General features: G+C 39.6%; 1 protein-coding gene across 1 annotated transcript; it reads left to right on the top strand.

Moving 5' to 3' along the window:
• The first annotated feature begins 370 nt into the window (after positions 1-370).
• On the top strand, positions 371-8,088 carry LOC105272401 (dynein heavy chain 2, axonemal-like). The gene is made up of 6 exons (XM_011314519.1): positions 371-486; positions 529-583; positions 6,450-6,574; positions 7,275-7,499; positions 7,581-7,869; positions 7,939-8,088. Exons 1-6 carry the CDS (start codon positions 371-373, stop codon positions 8,086-8,088), a joined length of 960 nt encoding a protein of 319 aa, XP_011312821.1.
• Positions 8,089-12,693: the final 4,605 nt, after the last annotated feature.

Here is a 12,693-nt window from a genome sequence, read left to right as displayed (position 1 = left end):
GGGGGGGGGGGTTCCAGAGTGTTGCCAGAGCTGGTTAAAATGGATATCTTAGTAGAGAGGATATGGATATCTGCGAGTCCGGTATTATTTTTTGGGCGGAAGATTCTGTTAACTTTTGGCATGAATTTGGACGAGTCCTTGTGGTTGATTTTTTTTAAGGTCTTACTCCAATGGTGGGTAATTTGTTGTTCCGCAAATTGATGATATTGAACCGGGAGTCGATGATGCAGTGGTCCAGGTAGGTTTCGACTGGGTTATATGTAGATGTGCTAGCGGGAAGGAGTTTGCAGTTGTAAAAGGGTGCATTTGTGACCTACCAATCGATTAATGCAGGTCCGTGGACCTCGTTCGAGTGGTTTCCTCGTAAGGTATGCCTCATATTGAAATCGCCCGCTATGATGAAGTAGTTTTCGGAATGGTCCAGCCTGAGCTCGGAGGATATCTAGCTGAACTCGTTCATGAAGTTCTGTTTGATACGGGAAGGCTGTGAGGCATATAGGCATATGATGTATAAGTATTTGTCTTCAGCAATCTTGAGTTTGATGATGGTGTACTGGATGATCGTGCTGCTGGCAGATCTAGGGTATGCTACTAGTGTGTGCGATATGCTGTTTCGGAGCAGTATTGCAGTACCTCCACCTTGCACTGCATTAGGCCTGTCCGTGCGGTAGAGGGTGTATTCAGAGAATATTCTTTTGTGTCTGGAGTTCAGCTTGGTCTCGGAGATGAAGACTGCATCAAGGTGGTGTTTCTTTGAGAAGTTGAAGAGGAAGTTTCTCCTCTGGTGGGATAGTATGGAGTTGACGTTTATTGCGGCTATTTGCAGGCGTGGCTGCTGTAGTCGTTCCATAGATAGGGAGGGGGGGGGAGGGGGGGTAAGGGATGGATTGTGCAGTTGAGGTTGGATGATCTGAAGGTTCTGCTTCAGCAGGGAGAGAGCGCTCTTGTAGTAAAGGCATGCTCTGTAGGATGCCGGATATCCGTTCCGACCGCAGTTGGCGCACCTTAGCTTCTGCCTATTGGAGTTGTTGGCAATGAGGCATTTTTCTGACTCATGCGTCTCACTACATTTTACGCACCTGCATGTAAGGTTACAATTTGAGCTGGCGTGTCGGGGGCTCGATTGCTGTTGGGGGAATGGATGATGATTAATAAGCGTTATGGGGGTGTTGGATAAAACTATGGCGAGTTGAAATTATTGCCAGTCACACTTAAAAATAGGGGTAGGGTTTGCGGGCAACCATGCGGTACCGCTGCGTGAACGAGACTGCATCGGGTGCTCTCCCAATTGACCTATTTGGCTCCTAGCCATTTCTTCATTTCACTTTTCGTGTATATATCGGACACCGCCGTCCTTCATACGGCAATCATTTTTTCTACAAGGTAGACGGGAAGTTTTTTATAGCGTGATTCCTCAGATGATATTTGCAGCAATGCAATAAAATTAAATAATTGTCCATTACTGAGGTGGAACGATAACTATACCCAATAATATGAAGCAAACAATTCGTGGATGAATAGTGGTGTAAGTCTTATACCACTATTTGTTCACGCATTATTACACGATTTAATTATTATATTATGACCAATGGTTGTAATAGTCCTTGCAGAGGAAATGAATAATAATTAAGAATCGTGAAATACAAGAGGAAGGATTCTGAGAAGAAAAGAGCAAAGGACAGAACTGACATAGGCCCTAATAAATTACAAATACGCCCGAGATTTTCGAGGAATGATAATGCTCAATGGAAAAATCGGGTTTTCTGATGCACTATCATTCCTATTTTATTCCTTCCCATTACTCATGATGGAAGATGTCTACCACTTTCCCGCGGTTTCGATTGAGCAACATTCCATAATGTTAGCCAAGAGTAGACAGTTAACTAAAAAATATGTCTATTTTTAGATATATAATTCGATCATTTGATCGAAATGACAAGCCATAAGGCATGGTCCACCAGGTAATTAATGGGAACATTTATTTCCTCATTGCGAATGCGATATGAAAATCTGCAATGGTATTTTTAGGAATATATTCAAAATATCACCTTGGCAAATTTTTATCTTCCACATTTATAGTTGCATGATTTGGTAGAAAAATCATATTTACCGAAAACGAATATCGAAATATGTTCTTGAGGGTTTCTCATCGTAAATTTCAATTTTTCAACCGCTCGACGTGGCTGGCGGGAATATCGTCACTACTAGGATTTCTTCGCACACAATGGTTCGCTTATTGGGTACCCATTAGGATGAGACTATTATTACGACTCTTCTAATAGCCTGGCTCCCGAATACCTGAAAGTAGTCGAGCCCACTGTTAGAGTGTCAACGAAAATTAATGTTATCGGTCGGGCTTCTAAACGAGAAGTATCGTTAATGGCGGAACGATAATGCTCAACAGGTGACGGAACTGGTCAATACTCTAATTGACTCATCACCTACGGGAAAAGTTTCCGATTGCTTATCAAACAACGTCGCTAATCAAATTCACAACTTCATTTTTGATAGGAGCCCAACTAATACTTAATTGCTAAAATTCATTATTGGTACTCCTAAAATCATTATAAATAATTCATAGATTATTAAAAATCTCTGTGAATATCTCATTGATTAGTAAGCTCAATAATTAGAAACAAAAAATCCGCGTAGTTGTTAACGTGGAGCAAAATATTTTCGAAGTCCAGACGCTAGCGTGAGTTTCCCCGGGAAGTTCCAAAATCTAGCCGCAACTCCAAACTTTCTCGCAAATTTTTCTGCGTCTTCCAAGAAGACAAGCACGTGAAAGGAAAAAAAAATTCCAAAAGAGAAAACCAAAATAACCGAAAATAATGATGATATTTAAAAAAAATGAGACCGACAGGCTCTTGCCTCGCCAATGGTGTACTTTTCGCCTGGATGTCTTAAAACCGCTGAACGGTCGAAAAAATAAAATACCACGTTACAGCACATATGCATGGTTATTTGTCCAGTATTATCTCTATTACTCAAGAAGGGTTGATCCAACCATACTGAAATTCGGACCCTCAATTGGTTCTTTCATTACATTTTCAGGCTAAATTAACAGGGTAAACAGGGTAAAGGCTAAAAACAGATATAGCCATGTCTCAAAACCAGTCTTAGTGTCTATTCAACTAGATCGAGAGGTTGCAATTCCAGTTGTTTTGTACTCGTCTCGGTCTTATCTATTTTTCGTCAAGGACTTCTTTCGATGTAGAAGGACCATTCATTCCCGAAAGACACTGAATGATATCTTTTTCGTTTCAGAAATGAGAATGCACGCCTGCCTCAAGCATGCACTAGGCAAATGTCGTGTAGCGCTTCGAAAAATGGTGGGGAAACGAGACAAGTGGGTAAGAGAGTGGCCGAGCCAGCCAGGAATAACGTCCACTCAGATACAGTGGACGAGTGACTGTACTGTAGCACTTTTACGATCCAAGTGAGTATAGTAGCATAAAATCCGACGATAGAATACTGATATGAAAGATAAAGTGATTGTGATGACGTAACGAAGCCAGTCATAATTACTATAATAGGCAGAATTGTGCATATGCTATGCATTCTACGTAATTCTCATTTGTGGCATGTTTTTCGTCGCCTGCATGCACTTCCATACTTATGAATATTTTGAGCTAAATGCTTGTCCCATCCCTGAATGGAACATGAAATAACACTTTTTCCGTTATGACGGGGAAGGATTACATACGTATTAGATTAATAAGGAAAATTTTCCATATAATAAGTTCTGAAATTCGATTTATAATTAAGGGACATATAATAATATTTGAATCATTTTAATATACAGGAACACAATCGGATTCAACTTTCATAGGCTACATCATTCACAATTAATAAACATATGTCGTGGAATTCTCAAAGGTTCTTTTATGAATAATTAATTTGTACTTGATTTAACAGATCCGTATGAAATGAGAAAACACAAAGCATGAAACCCTCATGGCATTCGATTCTGATGTTATCATTTTAAATCATGACTGATAGTTACGACAAATACGGGAAATTCAGGAATATATGAACAATTCTCAGCCCTATAGAAATAAGGGACAAGTTTTGCTACGTGAATTTTTCTTCAATGAAAGAAATAAAAACAAAAAAGATACGCAATCAAAAGTCTTTCAACGCGTTGGAAAATGGAAATGAACGAATTAGAGACGATTTTGAAAGTTTAAACATTGGGCTGCGGTCACAAGGTATTGAAAACCTCAGTGACTGGGCCAGAGAAGTAGAAACTAAAAAAAATATAAATAAATTGAGCGTTATCTTTAAGGGGGCGTGACTAAATGACTGAATGACTTATAACTCATACCAAGAGAAAAAACACCGTATAGACCCTTTCGAGTTAGATTTTCATTCTTAATTGTACACATAACATATATGGTAGGCAATCCGAGGTAAAAACCGAGTTGAAGAAGTAGGAGGAGTAGTATTTTTAATGTAATGTGTCGAGAGTTCAAGTACGATTACTGCTGATTAAACAAATGGAACGAGAAGGAGATGTGATCTCTCTACAGGTTCAAGTTGATGCATTACCCAGAATTGGAGGTTCTCGGATTTTCGTCGGTTAATCGGCCTTCTAAGAGTAACTCGCGATCCTGGAGAGACTAGTGATTGTCAGCGGAACAAACTCGTCCAAGCTGGATTTACGCTGGGTTTGTGATTCCTTGTCGTTGTTGAATCTGCCTTCCCGGAGTATCTTGCGGCCGCGCAGACACCGACGATGGTTGCCGAGAAGCGCTGGTCCACGCTGGATTTGTACTGATCTGGAATACAAATTGGCTCACTCACAGACTGAATTTCTAGTCTGAACTTAAAGACTGGTTCACGGATTTGGTAGACAAGACTGGACTCAATTTCGGAAAAGCTGATCTGATGACCGGGTACAAAACGACTGAACTAACTGAATTGGTAAACAAGACTAAATGGGTAGTCTGATCTGGAATAACATAACATGGATAATTCCATCGCCCCCTTTTTTTCATAAGCTTAGAAAACAAAGGGAAATTTCCACTGCTCGAACAAATGGGATTTTGATGGTAAATGATTTCATCTAAAGCATGTGAAGTATAGGAACCGAATACAAATTGGGGGATGCGTACCAACTTTTGCGTTTTTTAAAACGAAAGCGCGTTCGATTCTCCCCTCTATCATGGCCGATGCACAGGGTGGCCAGCAGCAGCTCCAACAGCTAGTGGATTTGGTTTATTAGTCCTTCGTTTTTCTACTTTTTCATTAGCTTCCTCTCATATTGCGTTGAAACTCCAAAGAAACTCATATATTTGTTGTTTCTCTATGTGGCACGTGGGACGGTGGGAGGCCCTTCCAATTTATTTGGGGCATTGCTCTTTTTCCCCTGCTAGCGTAGCCTATTACAGGTACTTGGGGTTCCTATTTTCGTCACGTCGTGGGTAGCTCTTCTCATTTTAGATTGCCTTCTCTCCTTTCCCTGTAGTGGAGGCAGGCTATCTCTGTTTCTCTATCGCTCACTGTCGTGGGCCTTTTGTAGCATCCACTTGTTGTCGGCGTCAATTTGGGTATTAATGACCAAAGGCGATCCTGTTTCAGTTTCCATGAAGTTCCGATTCTTCTCAGTGTGACTTTTACGATTTTTTTTTATTATTGTTAACCGCTATTTCCCCCATGTAGACTTTCTAGGTTTGTACTTTTTTACGTAGTTGAAAACCTTCTGTCTCTCTTCTTCAGATGTCTACTTTATACTACTAATTTTACTCAAAAATTCAAAGAAATACGGTATCTATTGAGGTCCTATTTAATTGGCAAAATATTATATCCATATACGACCAAAAACATTCTTCAAAAATTACGTCTGGACTCCAAAATTATGAAGTGCAATATTATCCCGCGAAAAATCATTGCAGTCACCTTAGATTTTGTGGGAGTTGTGCATCATTAATTCAACTCAAGATGTGAGAAGTCTACCGTAGTTTTTGATGAATTTTACTCTCTTTATACTTCGCACATTTCGGGGACTGCTTTCCTAAAATTGCAGCTATTTTGCTGTTTCGTGAAATGTGTATTAGACCCCTGATAACTTGGTTTACCTAATTCTCATCTGAAACTGACAACATCTGTTTTTTATTTCCTTCAATTAAATAGATTCATGGATTCGAAGAAACCACTAAAAAAATTGAAATTCAAGCAAAATCAAATACTGGTCCTATACTCCGATAATCTTCGTAATAATTTGGATCACCTGCAGCGTATGAAATATAAAGCAATTGTAGTCATCGAAATTCATGCACGTGATGTGATTGAAATGATGTATAAAAACAGTTAGTAGATCGTCATATTGATATTGGAATTCATTGTCCATTTCCGAATATTATATTATATACTCTGCAGATGGCCACAATGTGTGATTCTTTGTTTCAGATTGTAGAGATATATCTTCATTCGAATGGTTGTCTCAGTTACGCTTCTACTGGGATAAAGATATTGATGACTGTGTGGTGAGACAAACTAATACCCACTCCAGATACGGCTACGAATATCTTGGCAATACTGAACGCTTAGCAATCACCCCGTTGACCGATCGGTATTCGTATTGTTATACAAATAGGCAAACCAATTCGACTAACATCTCATATTCACGGCGTATCGATTCAATCTGGATAAAAGGCGAAAAATGCTTGAACTCTACAGGAATTTATTGGTTTACTAGTGCAGACCATAAATTTAAACCAATGCATGCGACGGGACAATTTGTTTCACGAAAACTCGATTGAGAGCTTTGCATAGTCTTTAGTATCGAGCTTTATCCAACATTCACTTAGTGAATTGCCAATTTTTTCTAGATTCTTTTTTCGAGACTGACTCGATTACAACACAAATTACTGGAGGAAGATTAACAAGACTGATGTAGAAAGAGATTTACATTACCAACTTAGCAACCATATTTAGATATGGATGGACAATAACATCGTTGCAGACATAAATTCTATACTGTTGGAAATTGAAAATGAAGCGAAATTTTAACATTAGAATCAAGTCTTCGATTATAATATTTGATTTCCACTGATAATTTTACCATTAATGGAAATTATTTTTATTAATATAGAATTTCTGAATCTACTACCAGCATTCAATATTCAGCGTCTTATCATTTTCTAGTTCTTTAATAATTTACCATCGATATTCAATTCGTTTTCATGTCGTTAGATCTTTGACGTTATGCGTCGTACTCGGTTTTCAAAAGTTCGATACTAAATTTGCTATTTTACTTGATATCTCTGTAGATGTTACATCACATTAACTACTGCTCTGCATCTTTACCGCGGAGGGAGCCCCAAGGGACCAGCAGGAACAGGGAAAACAGAAACTGTAAAAGATCTCGGTAAAGCATTGGGCTTCAATGTCATTGTTCAAAACTGCTCGGAAAGTCTCGATTACAAAAGTATAGGAAAGCTATTCTCTGGTTTGGCACAAACTGGGGCTTGGGGCTGCTTCGACGAGTTTAACCGGTTAGTACTTCGCGATATAATGTTCATAATATGAACTCTGTCTGAAGTGCAATTTTCTATTTTGTCTATATTTATTTTCAGGATCGATGTTGAGGTGTTATCAGTAGTCGCGCAACAGATCCTCTCTATTTTGTCCAGCCTCTCACAAAATTTATCTCAGTTCATATTTGAAGGTTCCACTATCGTGCTTAAGCCCACTTGTGGTATATTCATCACAATGAATCCAGGATACGCAGGTAGAACAGAACTCCCAGATAATTTAAAATCGATGTTTAGACCAATATGTATGATGAAGCCGGATAGCGCTATGATTGCTGAAATAAATTTGTTTGGTGAAGGATTTCGAAATACCAGGATATTAGCGAAGAAGGTAATATTCAATTTTCTCATCATTTGAAACATGTGCGTGCCTGTAATATATTATATTTCCACCATAAAGATATTCGCGCTGTATAGCTTGGCACAGCAACAACTTAGTCAGCAGTACCACTATGATTTTGGTCTCCGTGGAATAGTAACCCTGACACGTTATGCAGGTCAAAAGAGACGGCTCCACTCTCATTTGCTGGATGAAGAGGTACTGCTATGATTAAATGCTACGATTAAAAAATTTTCATGCTTTTAACGTGACATTTTCTTACGCGGGTTTAAAATGACGGTTACCTTCGCCCTCCTTGTTCCAAATAAATGGGCACTAGGTATCTTTTAACCGATCGGGGTCAACACTCATTTTCACTCATTCAAGAAAAAATCTCTAAGCTGACTTTATTCCTCCAAAAAAATGGAAAACTACTTTTAGTAAGAACGTAAATTTTCAAACCAAGATGGTCGTCAAGCTTGAGCGATATTCGTGATACGTTCAAGCATTTCACTCCTAGTAGCAGAAAGAAATATCTGATGAAAGAAGAAGAGTGGGGGGTAAAGAGAAGGAGAGAGGTATTTTTCCACTCATTCCACTCCTATTTTCGGGAAGATTTTTCATTTCACTACCTCTGCAAAAGAAGTTTCACTTTGAAAAAATAGGCCATGGTAGGATAAATTGCATCTTCGGTGAAAGGTAACGGTTTAGAGTTACTCAGTATGCTAGGTTATGAAAAGAGGGCTGGGTGAACAGGGGGGATTTGGGCTTGCGGGAATTTACCCCAATAAAAATGAACGGAATTAAACTTTCAATACCGTTCGGACTAGTATTTATTGTGACTATTCAAACTAAGATCCAAACAATTAATTAATTAGCAGGGTGGACTCATTCACTGACTAACGTCTGGTATCTGTAATGTTTCCCCTAACTAAACATTAAACAAAATCATGCGTGACAACCTATGACTAATACTGCGGGAATGTACCTACGAAGATTATCGAGCGGCCTTTTTACGAGGAATGTCCTGTACCCCTCATGCACAGCACCGAAGTGTGCCATGAGGGATGCGCCGTGGCTAAAATTAGAATATGTTAGGTATCACTCGTAGACCCTACCACTCCGAAAATCGTTCTTTCAACATTGTTTTTGAAATGGTATGATGTAATAAATTAGTAAGTCGCCGAGTTTGGAGAATTTATAACGCTCCCTCGGCCGTTTTTAAAAATAAAAAATCAGTAGAGGCAGGACCAACTTACTTGGCGCGGTTTTATTTACAGGATAATGCTATAATTTGATTAATAATTAAAAGTGACCGAAGATAATCTTTGGCTTTAACTCTAGTTCTTGGGAAAAACTGCGCCAAGTAAGTTTGTCCTGCCTCTGATTTTTTTATTTTCATTACTGAATCCTTTCAATGGAGTCGTATCACATTTCTTGGTTTTTTCATTTACATTTTCTGCGTTTTTTTTATTTCTAGGAGCGCCATATTTTATGGAAACACGATTTTTTTCCGGAATCAATTGAGCGAAACTTTTACTTGTCTCAGTTTCTTTTTTTTAAATACCAGCTTTCTCATTTGGGGAGTTATTATTATCATCACGTCACATATTGTTGTCTATTTTAAGTGATTATATAATTTACTTCTTTCGGTTCTTAACAAGTGATAGATTAGGGTACAAATGGCTTTTCTTTGCAGCAACGTTGAATAGGGTGGAAAATACCATTGCTAGAACGGCTCTGAAAAGGTTTACTCAAATTATTACATTACAAATTTTGTTTCAAGAAATGTTTTAAAACGGTTCTATACCAATGCGATCGTTACGTTTTGTGTGTGAACAGAAGAAGCTGTACAAGTACTGAAGAGATCAACCATTGAAGAAACAGTAAGGCACAGTAGTGCAGTACTGCCCACAAACATCAAACGATATATCCCGGAATCTTTTCTGGCTCCATTAGAGATAAGATGTTAATTGATTTTTGTGTCAAAGGGGGGTATTCCGAAATTATCAAACTAACTTCTTCATTCTTCTGAACCGAAGTAAATGGCAACCGGGTACTGACGATCATTGCTCAAAGTTGGGTACCAGGGAATATGGACAGCAAGTTAGACTGCTCCAATTGATGCGTCGGAAAGTGATAGCGCAACTAACGCTATTGTTGACTGACAGTTTGATCAAATGCACGCGAGCAGAACCCGTCATAGTATGCTCAACGACCGAAGCTGTTACCGTGACCACTAAAATGCGTTGCGGTTTCAGCGAATAAGTTGTTGAAAACCTTCATATCTGGGAAAGACTGCCTGGTATAACGTGGCTGCAAAGGGTTAGTGAGACTTGGTTGTCATCCGCATTCAAATATAGAAAGTTGATTCTAATGTTCGGGACATTCCGAGGATTCTACTATCTCATTTCATCAAAGCTGATATAGTCAACAAAACCAATGACAATTTTCTTAGGCCACTATAATGACGTCATCGATCGCCTTCCCTAAAATTCCACAATGTAAGACACTTCGACTTAAACACGCGTCAAGGTTACTTTGCAGTTGTTTTCGCCAGCGTTGTTACGTGGGCTATCACCATCCCATAGCCCTCATCAATTTGTACTTTCTAATTATATGTAGTGTCATCCATGAGATATTCAATCTTTGCTCCCATCAAATGAACACGCAGCACAACTCCATTCATCAAAAATTAATATTGATTGAAAACGTCGCAATGTAAATTGTAACGTGACATTTTCTCGGGGAATGGAAAATGCCCATTACCTTCGCCCTACTTCCCCTAAGCCTAATAAACCTGCTAAAATTGAATCAAATGGGCGCCAGGTAATTTTTAACCGGAATTACCAAACCGGAAAATTCTGTAATCCTAAACTTAACTAATCTCGATATTCGTTTGACCGAAAATCCTACCTCGAAATCCTAAAATCTTAACTCAAACTTATTCTCTAAAATCCAAAAAAGGGAATCCAAAAGGGAACGGAAAGGATAGCTAGGCTTTCGGGAAAGGTGACGGTCCTCGGGTCGCTCAGTATGCCTGTTGTGGAGAGAGGGGTGGATTGTAGGTGGGAACAAGGTCATCGGAAAAATCGGGAAAAATATGAAAGGCATTCAAAAAAAAGAAAATAACTCCAAAATTGTCCTTACGTGTTTCGCCATTGAGAGTCAAAAGTCAATACAAGGAAAAAAATAATTAATTACAGAAGATTTACGGAACTGCCTTTACCTGCGCATTTTTACTATCATTTTAATTATTTTGAAATATCATTAATATTTTAATTGCTCGAGATATAAATTCTCCCCAAACAAAACCCCAAATCAAATCGCTAGTTGCCCATAAGACCTAAAATAGTGCCCTTGGAATGTGGCCTCAAGGATAATCGGTCACCGATAATCCGAGGAATATTTTCTCAAACTCCCCTAAACAAAAGAAAAGAAAAAAAAGTATGAACTCGTTGGGCTCGAAGCCACAACGCATCAAATTCCAAGAGAGTGAGAGAGAGAGAGAGCGAGCGCGTTACGCTTCACCGCTCGGTTAACGGTGAGTGATAACTCACCACCGAAAATTTACATCCCTTAAAAATTAAAAATCTCGAAATCCACCTGGTGGATTTTGGAAAACCCTGAGCCATACGGCTCAGAACATTATCCCGAACATCCTCACAAAATCCTACACATAAAAATCGGTAATCAACCACGCTAGGCGAAATAATATCCACGTGGAATTTTAATGCGCTAATCATACTTGTTGCGTATGCCACTCGCTGGTTATCTCGATGACGCCATGAGGGAAAACCACTGGCCCTTTGTTGGCCGTGGAACCTTTTCACACACAAACTCTATCCCCCAAAATAACCCCTAAAATCCCAAAAATCCTCACTAACAACCCACCAACCGCACTGGGGGAAAACACACGCCGAATCTGTTCGGAAAATCCTCCCACAATTCCTCAAAAACACCACCCAGTTTCGGGGGAACAGCCGACGCCATTTCCATGGCTCGGAACAATTCATCACCGCCAATTAATTATTGGGGAGCCGCCAAAAAGGGGAATTTAACACAAAATAACCCGTAAAAACTCACCTTGGATCCCCTGGACGCCTTTCTTTTCCTCTTTTGGACCATCCTGGGTATTATCAGATGTTCTGGGTGGTGCATTCGTCAAGTCCCACTTCATACTTTTCACTCACGTGCGTGGTGTTTCACGGTCAACGCGTAACTGATTTTCGGAGGTCAGTGTCGCGTTACGCTGACCCCCTAATCACGCCTGCCAATCGATCCGGTGTCGATTGGTGGATCCCTCTACCCTATTAAGGGTCAAGCCCTTCGCGGGAGAATTAATTCAAATTTGAATTAATTCTCATTACCAGAAATTTTTCTTTCCGCGGTATTTTTCTCTCGGTTGATTCTCCTGGATTCCCGGGGTTAGAAGACCTAAATCACTAACCTTAAACGTATTAAATTATTTCACTAACCCGTAATTTTATTCGATTAATTGGCATTCCGCCGAGGTAAGAGCTGGATTTACCCCGAGCGGCCTTCCACCCGTAACTAATCCTAAAGTTTTTGGCATTCCGTCGGGATGAAGGTTGGTTCTACCCCGGACGGCTTTCCACCCGTAACAGCCCTTGGCAATCCGTAGGGGTGTTTTTCGTGTCCCCATGCGGCCTTCCACCCGTACCATCTAACCCTCAAGAACCCTTTCATTTGGAGCGCCGGCTTTTTGGGCCGGACCTAAAATAACCAAACCTTAACCCTAAAATCCATACACCACCCCAAAGGGGGAAAATAATCATAATTTTGACATACCCATAAAGTCCTATTCTCGCACTC

Source organism: Fopius arisanus, unplaced genomic scaffold, assembly GCF_000806365.1.
Source record: "Fopius arisanus strain USDA-PBARC FA_bdor unplaced genomic scaffold, ASM80636v1 scaffold00170, whole genome shotgun sequence".
In the NCBI taxonomy this organism is placed as follows: domain Eukaryota; kingdom Metazoa; phylum Arthropoda; class Insecta; order Hymenoptera; family Braconidae; genus Fopius; species Fopius arisanus.
Note: the sequence above shows the minus strand (reverse complement) of the source record. Positions and strands in the feature narration are given on the sequence as shown.